Source organism: Lissotriton helveticus, chromosome 6, assembly GCF_964261635.1.
Source record: "Lissotriton helveticus chromosome 6, aLisHel1.1, whole genome shotgun sequence".
NCBI lineage: Eukaryota > Metazoa > Chordata > Amphibia > Caudata > Salamandridae > Lissotriton > Lissotriton helveticus.
Window position 1 is genome coordinate 1,811,855,883 of NC_136067.1, and position 27,550 is coordinate 1,811,883,432.

At 45.0% G+C, this 27,550-nt stretch overlaps 1 protein-coding gene across 9 annotated transcripts in view; it reads right to left on the bottom strand.

The window, feature by feature from the left end:
- EML4 (EMAP like 4) overlaps positions 1-27,550 on the bottom strand; it is a 720,824-nt gene that overhangs the window by 62,042 nt on the left and 631,232 nt on the right. For all 9 annotated transcript variants that reach the window (XM_078649700.1, XM_078649705.1, XM_078649703.1 and 6 more), the window contains 3 exons: positions 21,523-21,674; positions 18,024-18,149; positions 17,771-17,902 (listed from right to left, as the gene is read on the bottom strand). In XM_078649700.1, coding sequence (XP_078505826.1) covers positions 17,771-17,902; positions 18,024-18,149; positions 21,523-21,674 — 410 coding nt within the window. The remainder of the gene's footprint in view (positions 1-17,770; positions 17,903-18,023; positions 18,150-21,522; positions 21,675-27,550) is intronic.

Below are 27,550 nucleotides of genomic sequence, written 5' to 3' on the forward strand. Positions count from 1 at the left end.
CACACCTAACTCACCCTGGCCTCATTTTCCTGAGATGCAGGGACCAGAGAACCCTGGCCAGAACAACAGAAACTCCCTCCACCCTAAGAACCCACAGAGAGGAGATAAGTCGATGATGAATTAATTGTTGGGGAAAATTGTCAGAAGATGCTTTACGAAAAGTAGCTCGTTAGTCAGAGTGATGCTTCCCGCCAAGAAGTTTGGCATTTCATAAAAGCTATCACAGCAATTGCCATTAAACAAAGCAGAGGATCTGAAGCAGGCCCAGAATCCTCGTCATGTTTTCATGATCCACAACAGACACATTGAAATACAATGAACCGAAAAGGAGCATGGTTAGGGAACTCCCTTACTAAAAGTCTGTGAAGGACTCAGCTCTCCTGTGCCTACACTGGGTACCCCTTGTCGGAAGGAACGCAAAGAATAGTTTGGCTAAACCACAAAATGTGGTAGTACTTCTCATCCAACTCAAGCTCAGCCATGTTGGTAAATGTTTAAATCCAGAACTGCTACACCTTTATACAAATCTATTGTTGTGCTCAACCACAACTAGAGTGGCCCACGACACATTCTATGCCCTTTTTTGGACTATTGTTATGCTCGGAGAAGAACTGTAAAGGGGCTGAAAAAAGATTTACGAAGACCGTAAACTGGTCATTGAATATCGCAGGCTTACAGAGTTCTGCTACAACTTCTTTTGTGTCATTAGCGTTTTTTTGTTATTTACTTTTTTGAAACTATAAATAAACTATATAAGCGGATTCACCGCCAATGTTACTCATTACTTACAACACCTGAATGTTTTATTCTAATGCTAGAAGGGTGGTGGAGTGATGAGTTGTCCTTTGCGTGGTAAATTGTAATTTACCCCTACCCTGGAGAAGTGCACCAAGCATGCCTTCATAGTTATTACAGGAATACTGTCCAAGCCTTGAGTTAGTCACAGAGTGCTGGTGGCAGCATAGAGTTTTGTGATTCCTTAGCTACGAATAGACCTTTCTTTGTAGTGTGCGCAGAGGGCAAAGTTCTACTTTAGTGTGGCCTGCAGACCCTGTGCTGACATTCTGTGTGCTTGCTGACTGTGTATATGTATGGTAGTAGGACTTGTGTGTCATGGGAGTCTGAGATAGTCCCTCGTTTAGCATGGCACAAAGATGGAGGGTGGATACAGCTTCCTCAGACATTAGAGTGCACCAATTGCATCCCTGTGATTGGAGGACGAAGATCCAGATACTAAAGTGAGGTAGAGTGGAGACAGGGCTACTCTTAGGAATTCAATAGAACATTGTCATCAAAAGGCTGCTTATTGCTTATTCCTCAACAATGGTATTTGGTAGATGGTGGGAGGCTTCAATTTTTAGGTCTCGCACCTGGCACCGCAGCGCGAAGCGCTGTAGCCAGCGAGACCTATTGTCGCTGACTTGGCTCTCAAGGGAGACAGGAGATGGGCATGCGCAGGCTGGACTGGAAATGTGGACGCGCGCGCGAACATGCGCTGGCATCCACTGTAACTGTGAGCCGTTGCCGTTCATTAACTTTCACTTTCATTGTTAAAGATATCAAGTTTGCGCTTGCTATCTGCTACATTTACAGCATGTACTTTCTTTTGCAACAAGTCTTGCAAGCCTCACGCAATATTGCAGCGGTCAGCACTAACTAAGCGCCTATGGAGCCCCACAGCCCTTCTGACCTTATCGGGCTGCTCTCCGGGGACTCCCTCTGTGGCGGCAACACTTCTCCGGCGGGATTCCCTGGACTCCTGGGAGTCCCGCACTGCCGTTGGCGGCCTCGGCCGCCTTCCTTGATTCACCCGGGCCCCCTCCTGGGACCCGGGGCTCTCCTCCATCCGGCCGCCACCCCGGGGCTCTCCCTCGAGCATGGGAGCCCCGCGTCACAAGGCACGCCGGCCTCTTCGGGCTTGGTTCAAGGCCCCGCCCACGTCCCGGGTGGGCCTGCTTGACTTCCAACTGGGCTCAAGAGGAGCTCAGATTACTGCCGACATGGAATAGCAAACGTGTGGAAGAGGTCCACGCGGCCCTCGAGAGGCTCAGGAGTGAAACCTTCAGCTGACCCTCACAGCACGGTAATCCTTCTTGTTCTATTTGTTAACTCTTGCTAAGCACCGTTCTAGGGATTCCCACCCTTTTAGATGTGGTGGGGTGACGGGCCCCTGGAGAGGCAGGGTTTGTGTTGTGATGAGAGCAGCCGATAAACCCTCTGGGCGTTGAGGGGCATACGAGGCTGCAGTCAGTACTTTAAACTTTTGTCCAGTGTCTGCACCACAAGCTTCATGTGAAAGGCTCCAGGCGTGAGCAATAAAGGGGAGGGAAGGGATAGCTGGTTCTGTATTTTCTGGGAGTAGGCACGGGTTGAAGGTGAGTTTGAGCAAGGAAGGGGGAGAGCTCTAAAGAAAACCTACTCATTGTGAGCTGCCATAGTGCATTAAGTAACAATAACTCTTCTTAACTAGCTCACCATCACCAGTGTGGAGTGTCTATGCGCTATTATCGTCTAGCAGACTCAACTCGGCTATCATTGGACTAAAAAAGTGAAGTCTGTCGTACTGGGAAACCAGTGTGTGTCCCGTGAGAGCTTAAGCCTCTAAGCTGTTTTAAGTTGCTGCTAAGTTACGTGTAACTTTTCTACGTATCTCAGACAGTTTTCACTTGCTGTGGCTTATGCTCTGCCAGTTTGTTGTGACAGAGGTGATTGCATGGTTGCTGACAGTCATGTGCCGCTTTCTGTAGGTTGAAGTTAGTATTGAATATGTTAAACATGCTTTATAGGTGCCTCAGCATTTAGTAAGAGGAGAGTAGTGCTACATAAATGGAATGAGGAAACTTGCATTGCAGCTGCCCGTGCTGTATCCCTTCTGTGTAAGAGAAGGAATATTTCATGGCTACTTGCTGTACATTGTGTGTGCAATGGAAGCACTTCCTGCTGCTGTGTGCCATTTCTGCGTGAGGACGTCATGCACTGCTGCTGGCTGTGCTTCCGCAGTTATATATGGGATGGGAGTTTGTACTGCTGCTGGCTATGCTACTGCTGTTCTCTGTGTGCTTCAAGTTTTCCCTGCTGCTGGCTCTGCTTCTGCATTTATGTAATGGGAGCTTGTTCTGCAGTTTATGTAATGGGAGCTTGTTCTGCTGATGGCTGTGCTTCTGCAGTTGTCTATATGATTGAAGCTTGCACTGCTGCTGCCTGCATCCATTTGATCCACATTTTTTTTAAATATATGCACGGGCGCTGCAAATGAGCACGACGACCGTTTAATTTAACATGCACGGGCGCCGCACATGATGTTATTGCATGGCGCACATTTGATCATTATTTATATTGAAATAAATGCACATGCGCGGAGCCAGCATTTACAATGCTATAAGTCTCCCATTTGCTAGAATTTGAGATATTGCCTTTATAATTGACAGTGCTTTTTATTTGCGTGTTGGTTTAAAAAACGTAAATAAAAGGCTTTTCCATTTAATGCCAATAGCTTAAAATCTCACAAATGCGAGACCTATTGCATTGCAAATGCTTGTTGTTCAATGTCATTACCTTTATAGGCATTGGCTGTCCTGCTCTTTCGTTCATCTCGGATTACTGCTTCAGGAAGGGTGATGATGGGGCAAGGATATCACACTTCATGGTCCACTAGTTTTGGACACTACTGCTTTGAGCCAGCATCATTACTAGCTGACGCAATAGCCATCACCTTGCACAAAGGATATGAGTGAGAGACAGAGAGCAAATGGCCTGTGAAAGAGAAGCGAACCAACCCACTGCGAAAACATTAGACAGGATCCCGTCTGCAAAGAAAGTATAAAAGTGTAATCCAAACGCCGTCACTGGTTTCCAGTTTTATGTTCTTCCTGATCAAGGAAGGAGCTCTGCACAGTTTTGTGTGACCTGGGCGTTTGTCTGCATCACTGCCAATCTCCCTGATGTGGGGAGACATCACCTGAAGTATTCACTTAATGCATGGTCTCCTGAAGCCTGCCTGTTTTCTGAGAAAAGGAAGGAAAGTGACTGGTCCGGCAGGAGGAGAGACTGTCCACGAGATGTCCGGTATGTTTCCAGCTTGAGGAACACCCAGAAGAAGCTGACGGCTAGTTGTTGTAAAGCCAGCAGCGACCTCTGCTGAGTGGGTTCTCTAGATCTTTTTGAGCTGCTCCTGTTGTGGACTGTACAAGGCCATTCTAGGGTGAAGGAACATCATGTCATCCAGTATCCAGCTGTGTGTCAGAAAGACTGGTGCTGCCACTGCCTGACGTCATAGCTGCCTCAAGTAGAGCCACCATCACAGGTGATGTGGAAGTCCGGATCTGGCCCGGAGGCCACAACAGCAAAAGACAATCACCTGCTAATAATCCGGCCGAAGGCTGCAACTGCCATCTACCAAAGATGATCACCCGCTGAAGAACCAGACCGGAGAATGCAACTGTTGTAACCGAGCACTAGCAAATGAGTATTGCAATGCAGGCATGCTGCACTGATACCAGTCAGCGGTCTGTGACCCCAGCGAGGGTGCCACCGCAGCTCCACACAACCGAATCCGCTGCTAAAGGAACAGGTTCACAGATTGTCCCACCAACACCCCCACAGCTCCACTGAGCAAGGTAAAGTAGCAGACAGAAAGATATCCGCAGAGAAATCTGCCTTGTGAACAATAGACTTTTTGTTTACGTGACCGCTTTGAGGCAAAAGCAGTGGTTAATTTGAATCAGAGGTTGCAGGTGCGCTCCACTGACACTTATTTTTGGGGACTGGCACTTATTTTCCTCAACAGACTTTATTACAAAACAAGATACAGAAAAACAAAAAATGGGGAATTGAAGAGAAAGAAGAAAAAACAGTTATAAAGTGAGACAGCAGGGTTGAAAAATAACTTGCAATAGTGGAATAAAAAGAAAGGGTGTGTTTTTGTGAGTGGTTGAGGATTAGAGAGACATGAGGTGGAACCAAGACTAGCTAGCCTTGGGATCCTGAAACCCAACCCTCTTTAGCACAGGCAGAGGCTTCTGAGCAAAACTTTGTCCCGGCACTTATTCTTTTCCAAACTAAGCGCTGGGCAAAAGCTATTGACCTGGTCTACAAATTATCCAGTGGGGTATATTTGGGCAATATACACCTGTGTCTCACTGATGCTCATGTCCAGATGGCAGAGTGGAGACTGTAGCCAAAGCTATTATGTTATGTTATTGGTGGCTTTGTAGCGCCCTCAATTACTCAGGAGTATCCTGGCGCGTAAAGAGGCAGGTAGGCAACAGAAGAGTAAGAATAGCTAGTCCGTCATTTTAAAGAGGTGGGTTTTGAGTGCTTTTTTGAAAAGGTTGAAATTCTGAGTGCCGCGTAGCATCGGACGAAGGGTGTTCCAGGCGACAGCCGCCTTTACAGCGATGGAGTGCCCGCCAAGGCGTGTGCGTTTGAAGGGGGGAACAACCAACAAGTGTGGGGAGGCTGACCTTAGTGGACGGTTGGGTAAGTACCGGGAAAACGTTTCCTCAGATACAAAGGTCCCTGATCATGGATGGCTCTATGGACGAAAGTAAGGGATTTGAACAGAACCCGTTGAGCAACAGGGAGCCAATGCAGGTTGCGCAGGTGTTGTCGGACGCTGGACTTCAGCAAAATGTTAAAAAGAAGTCTGGCCGCTGCGTTCTGTATGATCTGAAGGCGTTTGGTTAGGTAAGCCGGAATGCCAATAAACAAAGGATTCGCGTAATCGAGGCGGGAAAGAATGAGTGCCCTTGCCACTGTTTCTTTGGCCGTCCTCGGAAGCAAAGGAAAAAATCTCCGGAGAGCTTTGAGAGTACCAAAGCAGCCGCAAGTGAGTTTTTTAATGTGCTCATCGAATTTTAAATTTTCCCCGAACCATACCCCCAGGTTTTTTGCAGGTTTGCCATCAGAACTAGGGGGTGGTACATCAGACGGCCACAGGGATTCTCTAAAGTTGGAGGGGAACTGCCCGTAGAGTAGGATTTCCGATTTGTCTTCGTTACATTTTAGCTGGGCAAGGGCAAGCCAGTTGAAGACTGAGGAGAGAAAGGTCTGGACCAATGAAGTGTCCAGATCCGTGCTGGGCCAAGTGAACAGCAGCTGTGTGTTATCTGCATAAGCTATTATTTTAGCGCCCAGTTCCTCGGCCAGCAAGATCAGGGGGGTCAGGTATATATTAAATAGCAGTGGACTTAAAGTGGACCCCTGTGGCACCCCGGTCGCAAGGAGCTAAGCCGAGGAAGAATAGGGGGGCAGCCACACCTGCTGAGTCCGGTTGTTCAGAAACGAAGACAGACACTTTAAAGCAGAACCAGTGATGCCAATGGCTGTCAGCCGAGTAAGCAGAAGCTGATGGGGTACCGTAACGAAAGCGGCAGAGAGATCTAACATTATCAGAGCCGCTCTGCCGCCAGCGTCGAGGCATTCCCTAATGGCCTCAGATATTTCAACCAGGGCTGACTCAGTGCTATACGCAGCCCGAAACCCCGATTGAGCGGGATGGAGAGCGCGGGACGCTTCAACAAAAGCATCCAGCTGGCGAAATGCGATCTTCTCACATACTTTGGCTAGCACTGGCAGCAGTGAGATGGGCCGATAATTGGCTGGGACTGCAGAATGCAAACCTGATTTTTTAAGAAGGGGCAGGAGTTTAGCCTGCTTCCAACATTCAAGAACTATAGCAGTCCGAACGGAGAGACTGATAATCTCAGAAACCTCGGCGCAGGCCACCTCCGCCACCCCACCTAGAACACGGGCGGGGCAGGGGTCGGTGGGAGACCCAGACTTCATAGATTTCAGAACAGCTAGGGTATCTGCCTCAGTTGGGGGAGAAAAATCACTGAAAACCTGAGTGGGGGAGGGAGGAGATGGAGGGTGGGCCATAACCTGGGTGCTCTGCCCAAGACAAGTGGAGCGCAGGCTAGCCTGAATCCCAGCTATTTTATCTGTGAAAAAGGAGGACAGGACCTCACACCATTGTGCGGAAGAAGGGCCCGTTGGTTGTTCGGCACAAGGGGAAAGAAAGCTCTTAACAATAGTGAAGATTCCTTTACTATTATTGTTGGCCCTAGAGATCCTGCCAGCATAGTAGTTGCCCTTAGCCGTCCTGATGGCAGCATAATATTCCTACTGAGCCGCACGCAAAGCCCCCTTAGCAGTAGGACAATAGGGACGTCTCCAACATCTCTCAAGTTTTTTTACAGCAAGCTTCAGTTCTTTCAAAGCGTGCGAGTACCAGGGCTTAGAGGGCACAGAGCGTTTGTTGGCGCTAACGCCCTGATTCGCAGAGACCCCCACCCCTGTGCTGATTCAGGTGTTAAAGCGCTGCACAGCAGCGGGAAGCTCATAGCCTAACACTGGGCGCCCCTGGAAGAGGGCATTGGTCAAAGCAGGGGGATTAATCTTCAGAGGGGGCACAGAATGGATTTGAGCTCCTTACTGATGATCGTATACGAGATTACAGCCCTGTTATTGAACTGTATGGTATTTCATTTTGCTTTTGCTGTGAGTGTAAAACATTTTCCTTTTCAGCTATAGACAGCCACTGGTTAGCTTTTCCACCCTATCATGTGAGTCAAGTGAGGAAAGAGTGTACTTGGCATAGTTTACAGAGCCACAGTAGGACCAACCTCAGAAGACAATGACTCCAACCACAGCTGCTGTTCCCCCATAGCCCGTAGGTCCTGTGGCCCACCCGAACAGGGTGTGACCGATGGTAATCCAATGCTGAACACTGTTGGCTCTGCAAGTTTAACAATTAAACCTCTGCTACTTGGACTACCCCGGGACCATTCTACTTGTCCAATGTTATCCGCACTACCAGCTGCAGTGAGCACAGACAGCCACAGCTATCTACTAAGCACGAGGAAACCTTTCCAACATGGCTACTGCTGGAACAAAAAAACGAAACGTGCCACCATGTAAAGTAGGTATTTACATTTCAGAAGAAATCTAGTGTTATTTTAAAGGGACTAAGACAATGAATCCAAGCAAGTGTCCACTTAAAAAGTAAGATCTGCAGTGTAGGTGTAATGTGTTTTAAAGTATGCAATCATAAGAGATAGAACTTCTAAAGTGGACAGGAGGTGGTGCAAGAGCATCAGAAGGAATATGCTACTTACCAGTATGCATCTGTTCTTGGCATGTAGGGCTGCTGATATTCATATCTGTGCATAGATCGCCGCCTAGTGTTGGGTCCGGATTATTGCACATTCTTGTCCTGGAAGAGTCTTCGAAGTATCACGAGATAGGTGGCTCCTCCCCTGGACTACAGTGCGCATGGGCATCCTCTCCATCCTCAGATTGTTTTTCGCCATTGTGGCAGAGATGGAGTATAATACAGTAAGTGATGTCCATGCTAGAGATTAATTCTGAGTGCTACAGCTGCGACAGGCACCGGGGAGGAGGGCGGGCTATATGAATATCAGCAGCCCTACATGCCAAGAACAGATGCATACTGGTAAGTAGCATATTCCGTTCAAGGCATGTGGGCTGCTGAATTCATATCTGTGCATAGAATGGATAGCAGTCTCCCCCTTAGCGGTGGTTGTCCGTGCCAGCTGCAGCAGTCTGAAAAAGAGTCTTGAGAACAGCTTGTCCTACAGCAGCTTGCTGCTTGGAGTGTACATCTACACAGTAGTGTTTGGTAAATGTATGTATGGTAGACCATGTGGCTGCTCTACATATTTCCTCTAGAGGAATGTTTCCCAGGAAAGCCATGGATGCCCCTAACTTGCGTGTTGAATGCGCTCTTGGGGGAACTGTTAATGTGCATTTAGCTTTTTTATAACAAATCTGTATGCACTTGACAATTCATCTGGCTATGCCTGATTTGGAAATGGGGTTGCCTTTATCTTGTGGTGAAAAGGCAACAAACAGTTGCTTAGTTTTCCTGAAATGTTTTGTCCTGTCTATATAGTACAGGAGAGCTCTCTTAACGTCTAGGGTATGTAGAGCTCTTTCTGCCACTGAATCTCAATTTGGGAAGAACACTGGCAGTTCTATGGTTTGATTGATGTGAAACTGGGATACCACTTTCGGCATAAATTTAGGGTTAGTACGGAGCACTACCCTATTTGCGTGAATTTGGATGAATGGCTCCTGAATAGTTAGGGCTTGCAGCTCGCTAACTCTTCTAAGTGATGTAATTGCCACTAAAAAAGCCACTTTCCACGTGAGGAATTGTATTTCACACGAGTGCAGAGGTTCAAAAGGTGGTCCCATTAGTCTGGTTAGAACCACGTTGAGGTTCCAGACAGGTGAAGGTGGGTGTCTTGGAGGAATCACTTGTTTGAGCCCCTCCATGAAAGCTTTAATAGCTGGTACTCTGAAGAGTGAAAGGTGCTGCCTGTTTTGAAGATAAGCAGCTACCGCAGCTAAATGTATACGTATGGAACTGTAGGCTAGATTGCATCTGTGAAAATGAAACAAATAACATAAGATGTTTTGAGTTGATGCATCTAGCGGATTTACGTCATTATTGGTACAATATATGACAAATCGTTTCCACTTTGCCGCATAGCATGCTCTGGTTGTAGGTCTTCTTGCCTCCTTGATAATATTCATGCAGTCAGGGGGCAAGTTTAGGTAACCAAACTCTATGACTTCAGGAGCCAGATCGCAAGGTTTAACTGTTGCGGATCTGGGTGCTGAATGTCTCCATGGCTCTGCGTTAAAAGACTGGGTGTTAATCGCAGCCTTTAATGAGGCACCACGGAAAGTTCTAGGAACGGGGTGTACCATGGTTGCCTCGCCCACGTTGGAGCAACTAGGATGAGGGTCATTGAGTGTTGTCGTAGTTTGCGTGCCACTAATGGTATGAGCGGGGCTGGTGGAAAGGCGTATGCAAATCTGCCTGACCAGTTCATCCATATCGCATTGCCCTGAGACTGCGGGTGTGGAAACCTGGCGGCGAAGCTTTGCCATTTTGCGTTTTCCCTTGTGGCGAACAGGTCTATCTCTGGGCGACCCCACTGCTGGAAGTACGGGTGCAGCACTGAGGGGTGTATCTCCCACTCGTGCATCTGGTGGCTGTGTCTGCTGAGCAGATCCGCCATCTGGTAGTCCCTGCCTGGGAGGTGTTCCGCCATGTGGAATATGTTCCTCTGAATGGCCCACTTCCACATGCTTTGCGCTAAATGTGACAACTGTGGAGAGTGTGTCCCCACCGCTTCTGTATGTAGTACATGGCAGTCATGTTGTCCGTGCGGATCAACACGACTTTGTTGCACAAATGTACTTTTAATGCCTTCATTGCCATAAAGATTGCCATCAGTTCCAGCAGGTTGATGTGCATCTTTTTCTGCTGTGTCGTCCATAGTCCCTGCACTGTGTAATGGAGGACATGCGCTCCCCATCCCAGGAGAGATGCGTCCGTCGTCAGCACTATTTGTGGTACAGGCTCTTGGAACGGTCGCCCCTTGCAAAGGTTTTGTGGGTTCCACCAATGCAGAGAGTTGTATGCGCGACCGGTCACCCAACACTAGGTCTGTTAATTTTCCTTGAGCCTGGTTCCACTGCTGTGCTAAGCATTCCTGAAGCGGACGCATGTGTAGTCTCGCGTGAGGGACTACGAAGATGCAGGAGGCCATCATGCCTATCAACTGCATAAACACCCTTGCCATGAGCGAGTGTTGGGGTCTGAATTTTTGAATGAGTAATTGAATGCTGTTGATTCTTGCTGAGTTTGGCTGCGCTTTTGCTGCCAGTGTGTCTATTGTGGCTCCCAGGTACTGGTGTACATGGGCGGGCTGAAGATGAGACTTTGGGTAGTTTAATGAGAACCCGAGGCTGTGTAGGAGGTGATTAGTGCGGGACATGTGGCTGGCACACTGCTGGGCTGACTTTGCTTGGATAAGCCAGTCGTCCAGATAGGGATAGACGTGAACATGGTTCCTCCGTAGGTGCGCAGCTACTGTCGCTAGGCACTTGGTAAACACCCTGGGGGCTGTTGTCACCCCGAAAGGCAGGACCTTGAACTGGTAGTGCTGATCTTGTATGGTAAACCTGAGATATTTCCTGTGTGCTGGATGGATAGGTATGTGGAAATATGCGTCTTTTAGGTCTAGTGTTGCGAGGAAATCTCCCTGACGGAGCAATGGTAGAACCTGCTGTAGAGTGAGCATGTGAAAATGTTCTGACAGAATGTATTGGTTTAGGGGCCTGAGGTCCAGTATTGGCCTGAGAGACCCGTCCTTTTTCGGGATTAAGAAGTACAGCGAGTATACCCCTGTACCCTGTTCTTGTACAGGTACAAGTTCTATGGCCCCTTTTTGCAGCATGCTGATGACCTCTTGCTGCAATAAGTGTATGTGCTCTGCGGACATAGGACGGTGTCTTGGGGGTATGTTGGGTGGAGTGGAGGTTAGCTCTAGACAATAGCCGAACTGGATAAGTTGTCTCACCCACCTGTCTGTGGTAATGCTTTCCCAGACTGGCAGGAACTGTTGTAATCGTCCCCCGACCGGTGTTACATGGTCTGGGGGCAGTGACAAGGCGTCACTGTTTAGTATTGGCAGAGGATCTGGAGTTGTTATTCCCTCGTCCTCTGCCTTTGTTGCTGTTGCCACGGTATCCACCTCTAGTGTTTTTAGTATAGGTGGTTTGTGGGTTCCCTTTATTGTATGGAGTCTGCTGGGACGCCTGGCCTCGTGCAACTCCTCTGTTACCGGAGTGACGAAAGGAGCCTCCTCTGAACTGTTGTGACTGCAGGGCACCCATAGACTTGGCTGTCTCAGTGTCCTTTTTAATCTTCTCTAATATTGTGTCCACATCTGGACCAAATAAATAATCAGGGTTCACAGGCTGTTTTAATAATGTGGTTTGAATCTCAGGTTTGTACCCCGAGATGCGTAACCAAGCATGTCTCCTGAGCATGACACTTGTATTGATGGCCCTGGCTGCGGTGTCTGCTGCGTCTAGCGCACATTTAATAGATGCGTTAGATATGAGTTTACCCTCTTGTATCAGTGTCTCTGCTCCCTCCTTGTAGGCATCAGGCAAATGTTGTAGCAGTTGCTCTAGTGTGTCATAATGAGCCCTATCATATCTGGCTAATAGCGCTTGTGTATTAGAAATTCTCCATATATTAGCTGCTTGAGCAGCCACCCTTTTTCCAGAAGCTTCTAATATCCTGGACTCCTTGTCTGGAGGAGGAGCATTACCAGTTGTTTGTGAGTTGGCACGCTTACGAGCATTTGATACCACCAAAGAGTCTAATGGCAGCTGTCCCTTAATATATGTAGGGTCCACAGGTGCCGGCCTGTATTTCCTTTCGATTCTGGGGTTAAGAACCCTAGCTCTTGTGGTTTCTTTGAAAATGTCTCCTGCGTGTTTAAGGACACCTTTCAACATTGGCAAGGTTTTGACTGATTTCTCTGAAGTGGAAAAAGTGTCAAAGAGAAAGTCTTCTTCAATTGGGTCAGCATGCATTTCTACATCATGATTGTGTGCTGCCTTTTCTATTAATGTGTTAAACGCAGCCGTATCCTCTGTTGGCGAAGTCTTGACCGGATAAGAAGGAGTGTCAGGAATAGTTTGTGACTCCCCCGGGTCGATAGTGTCTGTCCAGGCTGGAGTTTGGTCATCCTGATCCGTGTCCACAGGGTAATTAAATTCTTCATTGTAGTCATACTCCATATCCTCCTCATTGCGTGTGGGTGAGTATGCAGAGGTGTCTTGGCCATGGTAACTTATAGTCTCAAAAAGGACAGGTGATGTGGAAGAATCCCTTTTCTTTATGAGTGGAATTTTATATGTCTCAAGAGGAGTTTCCGACCTGATCTTCCTCTGATAAATTGTGAGTCTGCCTGTGTCGGAGTCGATATGCAGTTTTGCCTGTTCTTCATAGGAGGGCTCTTGGTACACAATGTCCTCTTCCAGAGAATGACTTCTTTTCCCCAATGACACCTTTTTGGACGTATCGATCCCTGTCTTCGGATCGAGCGCCTTAGGCCGTGCCGTCGGGGCAGTCCGAATTTTATCGGTGGCGTTGTATTTGTCGACTGACTGACCTTCGGGGCTGGCGTCGGCATCGGTCCGACCGACTTTGTCTTTTCGCCAATACGTGGTTGGCCTCGCTTTGACTTAGGCGCCTGTTGTGTTGTAGGCGCCGCCTTTTGCCTCGACTCGACGTGGTCCTTCGAGCCAGTCTTGGACTTCTGCTCGAGGCCTTTGACGAACTGTGGCCTGTCGACTCATTGCTTCGAATCGAGACCCGTCCGAGACTCAAGTCCCTTGTTTGTGTCGCTGTCCGTCGACGTCGACCTCGTGGGCTCGACGTGCCTGACTTTGGATACGGACTTTAGAGTACCGATCTTCGGGTCGACACTCTTTATTTGTAACCCCGCAGGGTTGACGACACCCTTTTTCTTCGTCGAACCCGATGGATCCGAACTCGTCGATCAGAAGACTGTCTCCAGCAGTTTCAGTTTCGTTTTCGACTCCACGTCTTTCGGTTTTGATTTACCCAGTGACTAGGAACGTTCGACCGATGGCTCGCGTGATAAATTCTTAGCCGGGCCGAGACGCGGGGCTATAGAATGTTCGGTATGATCTTGGCTAAGGCCTGTTGGCGATGCCTCGACCTGAGCCCTTAGAAGTCTTTCCGTGTCCGTACCGGGCCCCGTATTCACTGTTGGGCCTGGTTCATCGCTCGAGTCCTCATCTACGTCTCCGATGGCCGATGCGTCGTTTCTTACCTCAACCGACGTTTTCATTCTCGACGCTTCCTTCCTCGTCCTCATAATAGTTGGAGTCATGCTCCGAACCGGGATCTGACCGCTGTTCTGGATCCTCAGTCTCGACGACCTCTGCGTCTTCTTCATCGAAGATATTCACCGGGTCGGGCGCTGGCCTCGTCATCGTCTGCCGCGCTTCGCGCGAAGTCTAAGCGTCTTCTTTGATCTGAATCGAGCACAAGCTAGGCAGTTGGCCTCATTGTGCTCCGGAGATAGGCACTTGTTACACACCGGGTGTACATCGATGTGTGGGTATTTAGAATTGCAAAGGGGGCATCGTTTGAACGGGCTCCGTTCCATCGACGATCGGGCCTCTGGTGTCGAAAAGGCCACGCGGCTCTCTTTGACGTCCTGCTCGAAATGAACTGGAGCAAGCACTCGGCACCGATCGAAATAACAATACCGACGACCTCGAAGGCCTTTTGGCCTTTAGAAAAAGTTTCCGAACTTGAGTAAAGAAAGTACATCCGAACCCAATGGCAGAAAAAGCAATCTGAGGATGGAGAGGATGCCCATGCGAACTGTAGTCCAGGGGAGGAGCCACCTATCTTGTGATACTTCGAAGACTCGTCCAGGACAACAATGTGCAATCATCCGGACCCAACACTAGGCGGCGATCTATGCACAGATATGAATTCAGCAGCCCACATGCCTCGAACATGGACATTAAGACAATTAAATAAAACACAATCATCTTAAACACAAATATCGTAAATACAAAGTTCTCGCTTGGAGTGCTGAAAAATGTAGAACACTGAATGTAAGCAGTGGAAGAATACAAGTCGTCCAATCAAAAGCATGGAAGGTATAGAGGTTTATGCTCCAGTGGAGGGACTAACACAAAAATGAAGACTGTAAGCCATCGAATAAGAAGCATTAAGTGACTGTGACAAAGCCAACCAACTGTAAGCAAAGTGCGGGTTCTAAGTCCCCTGTACATTTTTGGGATTACCACAAGAGGCTTTCGTCTACAGGCAGCTTGAATCTGGTAAATGTAGGTATATGCTAATGTATAATGTCTGCATTAGGCTTTTATCTGCTCTTACATGTCTCCATACATTTCAAAGAACGGTTTACAGAATTAAAGTTGTATCCATTCCGATTGTGGTCTTAGGTATTTACATTTCTGTATTTTTCTATATAACTATTTTCAGGCTTTACCATCTAGGTATTATTTATGACCTACAATTCAAGAGAAAGTAAGCAAAAATGTATGTGTTTTAAATGTAAAGTTAACGTGCTAATAAAGAGTATCAACCCAGGGCATGACTAATGCATTTTTGTCATTTTGGAAATAACAGCTGTTAAATGAGAATGGATTCAATTGTACATTCAAACCCAGTAGAGAATTTAAAACCGGTGCCTCGTGTGGTTCAAGTTCAGGACTATATTGAAAGATTTTGATTTTGTTTGCAGAAGACAAATTGTATTTACAAAATGTTCAATTGGTTGTCTGCCTGTTCACATTGGTAAACTTGCCAATTATATTTCTTGAGTTTAAGAATCCAGTCCCGGGTCAAGGTTATAGTTGGTAAGGGCATTGATGCCATCTCACCTTAGGTCTGTTAATGAATGAGAACATTTGCACATGAATTCCCTTATACGATAAGCATTGGTGAGTTGATAGGTCAACGAAGTAATCTGAGATGTCCTCAGAGATGTCATCAATTATGCCATTTAACAAGAGAGGGCATGTGCAAAGTCAAAAGCAGTGCAAGACTTATGTTATGGTTAGTTTATCTAACCACAACCGGTGAAATTCAGTTACTTTTAGGTTTTGTATCATTACCAGACCTGCACTTTACCTGTGGCTTCGTCAATGAATTTCTGAGGCTTTAAAATATGCGTCTTACAAACAAAGTCAACCATAACATCATTCTGACCTTTGAATTGACTGAGCGAAAAAAATATTTTATATATATACACATACATACATGTGTGTGTGTGTGTGTAGATATATATATATATATATATATTAATTCACACACAAACACACATCTATGCAAACATTAGGCACTGTCTCAGTGGTGAATACAGAGTTATGGCTATAAGCAAGGCATTACTTTCACTTTTTCAGTACATTTTATTTCAGTAAACCTCAAACATTAACAAAGTTGGCAAGCTGAAGATTTGTTCAGCAGCCCAACATTTACAGTGGTTTGCACAAGGGTATTTTCCCACAGATCTTTTCTTTTTCTTGGCCTTAATGTCTGAACCAAGCTACATTAAACTTGGAAAGAATGCAGTGCCAAAAGCCACTAAGTGCATTTTGTGGGTCGCTGTACATGCAGTCGGTTCTCCTACATATTCACCTTCCTGAAGGGATTAGTGCATGTTTGAAAAGATAGTAAATTATCACTAAAAGCAATATAGGATTTAGAATGTCATTACTGGCACTTGCCAAGATTTCAACTGCTGTAATGGACCGCCCTACAATAATGCCCCAGAGCTGAGTGTGTGATAAGGAGAAAAAGCAACTAGAAGTCGTTTACGTCAGACTGCATGTGGGCATTACAGCTATTACCCCCTAATGTGCAGACGCTCACACAGACTACCCGGGTGTGATTCAAGTCTCTGCTGCACATGCTACTGAATGTCGGCATTCCTTACACATTCTATTGGTGTTGAATATATCATAGAACAGAAAAAAATGGAAGAAACATGCCTAGTTAAAAAAAAAAAGCAATGAACATCGGAGATTGTTGGACCCATCTTTAGCAAGCATCTGATGTCTATTGATTCGGACCCAAGAACAGGACATTTAAATGTGCTGGGATTATTTCATGTTTGGCAATGTTTGAGTGCTTGAAAAAGTGGATCCGACAGATGATCCCATATTCAACCATGTAATCACAAACTTAACATCCAGTAAATAAGGTTACAATGTGTTTGCTATGGCCCACCATTATTTGCACTATACCCTTGACTGTACTGGTTGGTAATGAATCCCCCTTGACATGGCTGTCATTATCCTGTGGGACTCGTTGACTAATGTAGACAAAGTGAAATATTTCATTTAAAAGCTGAAGGGGAGGGGGGCGTTTGGAAAGCCCGTGGCACGGGCCTAGAATCCACGAGCCTCATTGGAACGTTCTCAGAGATGAGAAGCAAAGCTCCTGGGGTTGTGCCATTTTAGTGACACAAACATCTCTAGCTACAAACATTAGTAGGCAGGAATTTGCCCAAAAATTGTACGGCTCCTCGGGGCAGGTATAAGGAGAAGAAATCTTTCATTTCTCCTTGTGTTTTCAACTTTGCATGTGTGCTGCATTGTACAGCACACATCCAAAGTGGGAAAGCCTCAAAGCATACTTTTTGTACTTGAAGGGACTACTTCCAGTACACAACGTATGATTCAGAGAATGCACACACCCTCCTTGCACGATGGCTCATAGGTGTGTGCATTGGTGCATGGCAGCCAGAATTGCACTAGTGCACGGGGAGAGAAAAAAATGCCCAATCTTAGACCGGGAACATTTGTTTTCTCTCGCTTTGACACAAGGAAGTGCAGAAACTTTGGAGTTGCCTAGCATCAGTGATTAGGAATTCTGACTCTCACTCATTTTCACTTAGACATACACATGTGTACACATTACAGACACACTTGTTACTTGCCAACACAAATATTCTCTTACATGTAAATACACTCACTCTCAAGTATGCACACAACATACATGTAAAACCATTTTTACTTACCACAGCAGCCGATAAAGTTCGTGTGTTCCATTTTTTATTAGACTTCTAGTGAATAGAATATTATTCACTACTAGAATAATGGAAAACGGATAGAAAATAAGAAATGTGCCGCCACCCCTGTATTTTTGGCACTGACTTTGCCACCTCTGAGGGCAAGATTCGCAAAGGCATAGCAACGGTTGCAAGGGGCAAACCAAGGGTCGCAGCTGCAAACTCTAAATAATGCCCATGAGTATCACAGTCCTTTGTGTAAAACTCACAACTTATACTGAAAAAGAAAAAAGTTTCAATAACATAGATTTCACTCTGTAGCAAAGAAAGTTTGCAAAATTAAGACTTACATCTAAAAGCCTGGTCCATTCTAGACTATGGTCCACATAATTCCATAGACACACTTGCTTATCTTGTGCGCAAGACAAAAGCAAATCTTTAAAGGGATGCGTTGCCAGACCCCAAAGTTCATCTGTATGACCCTAAAAATAAAAACATCACAATTTACAAAATGGATACATTCTCCATCAGACAGTAGGTCAAAAGGCACTTGAAATTATATCTATCCACTTCGTCAAGACAAAATGAGTTAATTAGACTTGCCTGCACTTCTACTTGAAACCCATCATTGAACGTTCCCCGCAAAATAAAATTCCGCGAAGTGCCAACCAAAAATTGATCAGCTTTTCCTTCAGCAACTGCTCGAATTGTTCCATACTGATCAGGAACCTGAAATATACAGAAAAACAAATAGAAACTAGCATACACGTTGAATAGTCTGTGTTTATTACCAAGCACAATAAACAATTTGCAGTTTGTTTAATTACGACCAATGATCAAAATATCTTTTTACCTGCAATTTCTCTTTATATTTTGTTTTACAGACTCCTGTATTAGTCTCAACACTGCCACCTTTTTTTGTATTCATGCCATTACAAAATAAATAAAGGCAACCATAAAACAAAATTGTTACACTGTGTGATTCTCCCTCTTTCCTTTAATGAATGTGCACATACAGAACTGAGCAATTTGCAAAGAGTCGACCAAAAATCCTTTCAAATGCTTAACAATTAAATCACATGAGGTGTTCAACACATTTTAATTTAATAACACAGTTAACAGCCACACCCCGTTTAAGAATATTTTTTTTTCAAAGCTAGATTTAATATTCCAAGGTGTCAAGTTGGAGCCCAGGTGGACATGTCGATGCATGAAGAGGATTCCCACAAAAAACATTACTGCTAAAGTAGTAACCGGTTTCCTCCAAGAACTTAACTGGGCGATTCAGCAGTACAACTCCTGAGAAAAGAGCATCTATGACAAAACCCGGCTCTCAGAAGGGGGGTGCGGGCCGCCCCGGCTGTCATTACTGAGGGGGGGGGGGGAGACAAAATGCCTAAAATGTGTGTACCTATTTTTTTTTCCTAATAATTTCAATGAGGGTGAGAGGGTGACAAGTAATTTTCCGCAAGGGGTACCACCTGACCTTGCTACGCCACTGCCGGCTCTACTGAGCATAGACTCAGAATTTTTGTCAAGATCATAGAGCTGACCATTTTGAGGCAATACAAGTCAGGAAAAAGCTTTCCAGATCACATGACCTTCCTATGTCTCAAGAATGTATACCACAACGGTGCGCTTGCCTTAACACAATGAGCACTAACACCTGCAGGTATCCTTGTTAAATAGCGACACCATGCATGACACCAGAGTGGAGTTCAAGGGGTGAGGATGTTTATCAAACTCTTGAAACAATATTTGTCACACAATGCCCTGGGTGGTTTTGTTTAGCTATCCACATGCTACAAAAATATATGCAGAAAGATAAACAGTACTATCATGAAGAATTCAAGCAAACTGTGCCAGACTTTGAAAGTGAACAGTTAGATGACTGAGAACAAGAACTAAAGAATATCAAACAAATGTTCCTATACCAGGCGCAATGAGAACACTTAACTTCATGAGCCTAAGCAATCTAGCTTGTTTAATCTTCGAGTTTATCCCAGCCTGGATCCAAATCTAAAAACAGGAAGTGTTTTCATGACTTTTCCAGCAAAATTAAGTTAGAACCTGAAAGCGAAGTGCTCTCTTCTTCATTGCTTGTAAGGCAAACAACATTCTGTGAGGGCTTTTCAGTGTGAAAATATTAATACAAGCTACTGCAGGCTACCACATCAATTGGCTGTAGAGGAAGTGCAGCTGACTGGTCCATGCTCTTGCCCACCCTTTACCGGGCATAAGATATGACACCACTCAGATCACATACTTATGAGGTTTAAAATAGGAAGTGCTACTTGCCGACTGACCCTCTGTAACTTTGACCCCTTTCAACAAATCTGTGCATATGAAAGGAGGACCTTTAGTTGGACTGACCATGCATCTGCACATACGTATCGCATAGGAACATCCTGAAAACAAAGCACTTGTGCCTATGCTAAAAAACATAGGTTTGAAAAAATATGTTTTCTCTTCAGACCTGCACACAGTCAGCATGGCTCTAAGAAAGGTTTAGATTAAAATCCGTACCTGAGGATGTGCCTGTCACCCCTTGTTATGGAAAGCTATATAGCCAATTAATCTACACACTCAGGAACACTTACGCGTGCCGAGTAACTTTCACCTTCTGCCTGTGGGATCACTGCACTTTGTTCAAGAACATAAAATTAAGAAGCAATGCTGCTTTTCTGGTATTCCTGCGGAGTCTGGAGGGGTATGGAAGATGGTGGTGGGAGACATCAGGTCTCTATCACTCACCTCCAGGACACCAGCGTGGTGGCCATGGCTCACACCCTAGCCAAAAAACAGTTTAATAATATGTGTGACATACTCCAGTTATAGGAGTGTTGTACTGCAGTGTGTTAAGAGAACTCGCGCTGTCTAGCCCTTCAAGGAAACAGTCAGCTGTGAAAAGTGCAGAATTGCAAACAATAATAAAGCTCTAACAGTAATTTAAGAACTATGGATGAGGCTCTAATGCTGGCTTAGTGTGACCAGCATCTGTATACAAATGCTTTATAAAATCCCTATATCGGACGACGCCCTGAACTGCCTCATGGGCCTCCGTAGACGCTCGAAAGTCCAGAAAGTACGTCTGAGTAAGAGCCCTCACCATGAGGTGGAAGTCCCCCAGATGTCCAGCGTTATCCAGCTAGCAAGATGACATGATTCAATGGGGGAAGAAAGGTGCAGCCCTACGGAGGGAAGAAGAAAGGGTGCTTCGAAAACAATGGGAGATCATGCTACATGAGTTTGAATCACTTGACTTACTACCCCCACCAGGTACCCCAAACCCGTAATCACTCAGAGATAATGTACGACTCTTCCACAGTAGGTCTTAGGACTCAGACCCATACATTGTATTTCATGATCACCGTGGATCCTATTATATTGCACTGTTAGCACTCCCCCTTGAGGTTATAATGGACACCGGAAACAGAGTGGGGGTTGGGAGGGTCAGGGAGGGGGGGGGGGACATAGTTGAATTTGTTATTCTTGTTAATTGGAAATGTAACAACTTTATGCTGCACATTTATCTGCCACTACTGCAATGATCACTTATCCGAGATGTTAACTGACCCTATTTATTCCCCATTTCCAGCCTAATAAATGGGAGGAAAAGTACGGTAGATTCACGAAATATATATGTTGTACCTATTGTAAGTGGAAAATGACTGACTGTGTAATATTCAGTGCATTGGATTTTATATAATGGTCATCAAATAAAGTATGTTATAAAAAAATGCTTTATAAAATGTCGCAGAGCATGTAGGTGAGCCACTGCAGAGCTGTGCTGCCCTGCTAGTGTTAATATGCACCGATTCTTGAGACTGAGCATAAACGGGGACAGGTCATCCGGCACTGTAGAGATAGAACTGCCTTGGCGTCTGTCACGGCTGGCACCCACCTCCCGCTGCCACGTCAAGATGGCCCGTAGGAATCGCCTCACAAGATAACCAGAGCGGGCGGGCTAAACGCTGACTCCTGGTGGCCTCTTGAACACAGGAAGTGTGCTTTTATTCCCTTCCGGGGCTTCCTCGCCTCTATCGGAGTACAGAACCAGGTGACCCACCCCCCACCCATCCCCCGTGGTCCTGCTGCTCACCTCAATCTCTCTCTCAGGGATCAGATTGTGATCCCACAGGATGATCTTCCGGTCCTTCCCGCCTCCGGTCAGCAGCATGCCATTCCTCATCTGACACAGCGTGAACACGCTGCCGTCATGAGCTCGGATCTGCTTTTTTATTTGATACACACCTGTCACGAAAACAAAAAAATGATTTTCAATATTATTCATATCACAGTCAATTTATCACTCATATGTACTAATGTTTTGAGGACTGGACACCGTAGTGTAACGTGTAATTTTACCTTTGATGACCTGCGAACACATCCTGTATCAATTATTTGCATTATCTGTGCAGCGCTTTGGTACTTTACAGTATAAGGCCGAGCCATGAAGTTGTGAACATGATGGAAGCTTGTTGCATCAATGTGCTTTATGTAAATACACATAACTGCAATAGGTTTGAAAATGAACATGTAAAACGTGAACAACGCAAGACATTTTGGCTGGAGGAGACAAGTGAAAATGTGATGATGGTTTCAATTAAGTAAATAAAATGCAGGTCATGTACGTGTAGAAATTCTTAACATTTAGTTTCAGTCCCAGGCCAGGGGACAGCATGGGGGATCATGATGTGCAAAGATAACCTTAAGGTCAGATCGACTGAACAGAAATCAAAGCACCCTATAAATTCAAATCGCAGAATGTTTTATTCATATAATCTTTGAGTTGTTTCAAGTACACAAGCAGCAACACCAACAGAGTTTGCCGAAGACTGGAGCCGGCACCTGGATACACAAACGAGAACATCTGGCCAGGATCTACTAGGTGAACTGCAGTAGAAGAGTGTTTGAAGGATGGTTTATCAAATTATGCACTCATGTCAAACAGAAAAGCAAAGGCTAAAAGTGAGCCAATGAGGAGAGGTACCAAAAGGTTATCATACATGGATTGAAGGAAGTGACGTGCACCCCTAATAAAAACACAAAAGGAGGCAGCATGCAAAGGTTCACTTTCAAGTGCAAAACTTGTAAGACTTGGAATGATCATGGAGGCGTGAGAATGTAACGGAGTAAGAGCACAGGTTGTTCATAGTACTGGTTAACGGGTTAACCGGTGCCAATGTACTCCTGCCTATGGACAACGAACCCTCCACTAACACCAGATGCCAAAATGCAAGGAGAATGTTAAAAAGGGAGAATAATCGACAGGTCTGCCCCGTTCTGCATGGAACACTGAAAACAGAAATGTGGGAGGGGAGAGGCAGCATAAACAACTACCATCTCTATGGAGTTACTTAGGCTATTGAGGAACTGAGGGTGTCTGACTGATGGCCTGCTGAACACACAGCATTTTAAGATGAGACTTCAGAGGGAACTAAGGGGGTTAGAGTCTAGGGGACCCGACAATAATAAATAAAGGACCTCCGCAATGAAAAGATCTAAGAGAGAAGCCCTGTAAACATGTCAAAGTAGTAAAGTACTGGCGATAAGTGATGTTTTGTAAGCAGATATAGTCCTCTGACCCCCCCACTACCAGGAAGGGTTTAGTGGAGATTGGTTAAGAGACATTCTATTCTGAAGTACATATGTTTAAGCAAGAATACTAGGTAGGGCATCTGGAGTATCTCCTATCAGCAGAGTGAGCAGCATAATTGAAGAGAAAAAATGGCAACAACCATGTTAAAAGTACTTTGTACTTGATTGGTGTAGCCATTAATGTTTTGGCAGTAGGGTGTGCACAGTCTCTGGTAGAGGGGTTGATCTGCTTTATTGTCACAAAGAGCTATGCAGGCAGAGCAAGCTTGGATAAAGTCTTCTCTAGGTTATTCTGTGCCCAAAGATGGCAAAGGGTTAGTCTAATTTGTGGAAAGTGTAAGTAATGAGAAGATATTTTTTTTAGAACCCATTTATTATCAAGCGCAACTAGAGTTCATTAGGCACTGATCCACATGCATGAAACATGCATGGTCTTCACATACACAGCCCTGCTGAGGATCACCCCCTGCCTTGCAAAGAGCCATCAATAGTCACATATAGGAATCACAACCCCGGAAATTCCCGGTTTTCTAGCAAGTATACCAAAGTTCAATTTTCTACCACCATAGTCATGGGACAGCTTCAATCCATACATCAAGACATGTAAATATGTTTTAAACATTCAACTATTTCAAGCTGTCCGGAAAGGCCATTTAAGACCTCAAAACCTGCTGTGACCTTAGCACCGATGTACCTTAGTCACAGGCATTAGTATATTCCCATAGTAACCACGCAGTGCAATAAAGCAACTAAGATGAAGCATAAACCGTTGTAGGGAAATAACTTCACAGGTCTATTACCCCCGCTAATAGGTTAACCTGGTGGTGATCCAAAGGTGGCAGCCGCTGTTGAAAACCATACACTGACTGCTCAACAAGGATCAAAGGTACATCATAACATCTCATATGATGCAGAGGAAGGTAGCTGCAGCCAAGGTGGAGCAATTACAGGCTACCCCCAAAACCAGCTGTTAGAGTGTACATCAGTGCCGGGGGACTCAGTGTCACAGCCTTTAAACCATGGTCCCTGAGGGATTCTGCCTACACCTCCTCTCTTGGGCAGTGTTAAGTGGAAGACTTCTGTGCATGCTGCATCACTGTGTAACTTTACCAACAATGCAAAAAAGATCATTTAACAATACCAATGGCAGCCAACATCTTGAGTGGTACTGCATCAATAGAAATAGGTTGAGAAGTAGAGTGGGGTTCTTCTCGGAGGTCGCCAAAGAAGGAAATGGCCCCATAGGAGCGAGGCCACAACGGTACCCGACAAACTCCCAACCCTCAAATATGATGCACCCACAAGGCCCAGTGTGACCACATCACAGTACTTCCGAGGGCGGGGGGTGGGCTGAATTGACCCATGGCTGAATGACGCACTGCGCCGCCGCCAACCGATAGTGTCCCTACATAAGATGCAGGCAGCAACAAATCCAGAATTAGATGTCAAGAAGTGCTACCCAATGAAGACTACATTTCTCTTGTTCAACAATAGCTCAAAAGAACCACAAATTCAAGTTTGGCTTTCCTACATGACTTCGCAGCCCAGACGACAGACAATGCAAAATTAATTTAATTCACCCTTGACACAGATCTTATTTGCAACAAATACATCACCAGGAAAACCAAGACAGCATGGTAGCAAAATCTCCTCTTTAAAGTAAGTAAAACCTTTCCCCAGTTGCCAATTTCAGATCACGAAAGAATGCATTTCCTACATGGAAAAAAGCAACTACAAAAGCAACTATGCGCAACAGCATCCCAGATACCACCTTTGAAAGGCATCTCAAACATTGCAGCACATCTCAGCAAGTCTCTGCAAAAGTACAACCACATCACCCAGACACTGAAGGAACAAATGTGGCTTCAAGTCCAGCTGGATCACATAGAAACATTAAATATAATGGGGCAACCCAGTGTCCCTTAGTACCTGGGTACATATGATCATTGCTACAATGTGTTCTGTAGGGTTAAACAATTGCTTAATGTCAAGGATATTAATCATTTAAATACAGAGCTTATAAAATCACCAAATCAGTCAGAACACACCAAACAAGAGAACAAAGTTATTGTGTTAGAATGTATATATCCATAAAATGTTGCATGGAATATAGGGCTGTTGTACAGTTAAATCACAGGACAAAGATCAGAAAGGAATAATACAACATACAGTGTGGCAGTGTAACATGTATATTTACAACAAATAACTAATACAAGAATCGGGACAACAACAGAAAGTTATTTGAACAGAACCATCCATTAATTACATATGTAGTTCAGTCTGCACCCTGTGTTATCTGTAACAATGATTGCAGTGGTGTAGTGACTCAGGACGTGATGTTGCTAAGCATCGACGTTTCGACACAGGATGTATGTGCCAATTGGGCAACATCACAGTGGGTCTTCATCAGGACTAATAAGTGTTCTGACAACAGCCGGTGTAATAGAAGGTAGAGTTAATATGGACTGCACTCAATTAAAAACAAATCATAAGGTAACCATCAAGATATCTGGCAACGCAGTGCCCCAACCTTTCAGATATTGCCTTTACGTCACAAAGTAGACAACCACCCCGCAAACCTCCCTTCCACCCCCTGCATGCCCCTCCTCAAATAGTTCTGTTCAGGATGGAACGGTCAGAAGTTTTCCGTTGCCTGCGATCTCTCCATAGTTCTTGATGGTGTCAATAAATTGTGTGTTAAAAAAACTAAAACAAGAAAAAGCAACAAATTTAATAAGATGGACGGCACAAGAGGTGAGCTACTCACAGATAGCTGGAGAGCTACTAGAAGCTCACAAGCTACTTGTTGGATAAGATTGGCTATATTACCCATTTCTTTTTACTTTAATTTTAAAACTATGTTTTCCTAACCACAATTCCCTATGGTGTCTGCAATATATTTTCCCAATAAAATAAAACCCTTATTTTTACTAATTTTTTGTAAATATAATTTTAACTGCTCTACATATTATTTTCCAACACATTTTTTATGTTGATTTGTTTTTCCAAGGAACATAATCAAATAAATATTATTAGGTTTTATGAGAAATGGGTTGCTTTTCCATTAATTTTTACACTACAAAAAATGTAGTTTGTGGTAAGTTTTCCTGTGACCATGTGCAGAAAAACTAAGGTAGTTCTACATCATGTTTTTCAATGAGCCCAGAACGTCAGTAGGCACTTGGAGTGCATGATGTCTATGGTGAGGCCCAGAGTACAATCAATAGCAAGGTCGATGTTAAGGAGCATGGGATTTGTACAAATACTTCTCTTCATCTACAAAACAATTACTATTGCCATCCTCTTCAATGACTGACTGTTCAGACACTAGAGACACTTCACATTCAAAACCCTCTTGTTCTCTAAGTCATTAATCGGCTGATCCTCGTCGTCCTAACTTCACGTCCTCTGAACAGACTTTCTAAGCTTTCGGGTGGAAGATGCGGTGGATATTTTTATTACTAGGCACTTGTTTATTCACATAAATTGTGAACAAAACAGACTATCAGCAAAGCTTGAGACAGTGAAGTTAGAGGTGAAATTTGCAACACAGAGGGTGATTTCAACAAAGGATGCCTAGTGATGAAAAGTGAATTATTCACTCTGGTGATTATGTAATCAACAGCACAAGGGCCGAAGAGTCTGTGGACAATGGCTTGCGGGATTAATGGTGATCCTCATTATGCTCAAGTAGGATCTAGTTAAGTATAGGTAGATAATGAATGTCACTGTCTAGATTTTTTTCATCCTCAGCTATTAGGGCAAACATTTAGGAGAAGGGGAGATTTCATATGCTTACGGGCAGCCACCGTAGTTTTGGCATTTGCGTGAAGTGAAAACTCTGCAAAGGAGGCTAAGATCATTTCTGTGGCCTGCCCCCTTGTACTCCATATTCAGACATTTTCTTTGCGCTTCTTTGCCGGCGCAGGTAGGAGGAGATGGACTTTGAAGTGAATCTGAAAAAATGAGCTCCTCTGAATGTGAACATTAGTGTATTTTATTGGACCACAAGTCTGCAGGACTTTTTTTCTTTTCTTTTTGACTGGGACTCAGTTACTAATAAAACTAGAGAAGTGAAATGTCAAAGTGAGGTTTTCCCCCTGGACCTGCTACCCTGACACCAAGAGAGAGGAGCTCCCTCCTAGCCCTGCTACTGGGAAGGATTATGCGGAGCCCCCATAGAGAAAGTAAGATGCATCAGTAAATGCCTGTATCCATTTGCAGACCGAAGAGGTCTAACATCAAGTACACAGTTGCTTGACACAGTGCCTGCACCTCAGGCAAATGAAGCACAAAGTCTTTCCACCTCACTGGCTTCATGTAATTGAAAATAATAAGGTGGTTAGTCACTAAAAGTTACCATGGGAAAGGAGTGCAGTCTGAACTTGCAGTTCTCGTATTTTCTACCTAGAAAAACAACCTTGGTAGGAGGAATAACTGATGTGTTTATTTATAAAATTTATAGAGTGTGGGCCTAGCCACAGGTGCAGTGGACCAAATCAATTACAGCATAATGCAGGAACAGGGTA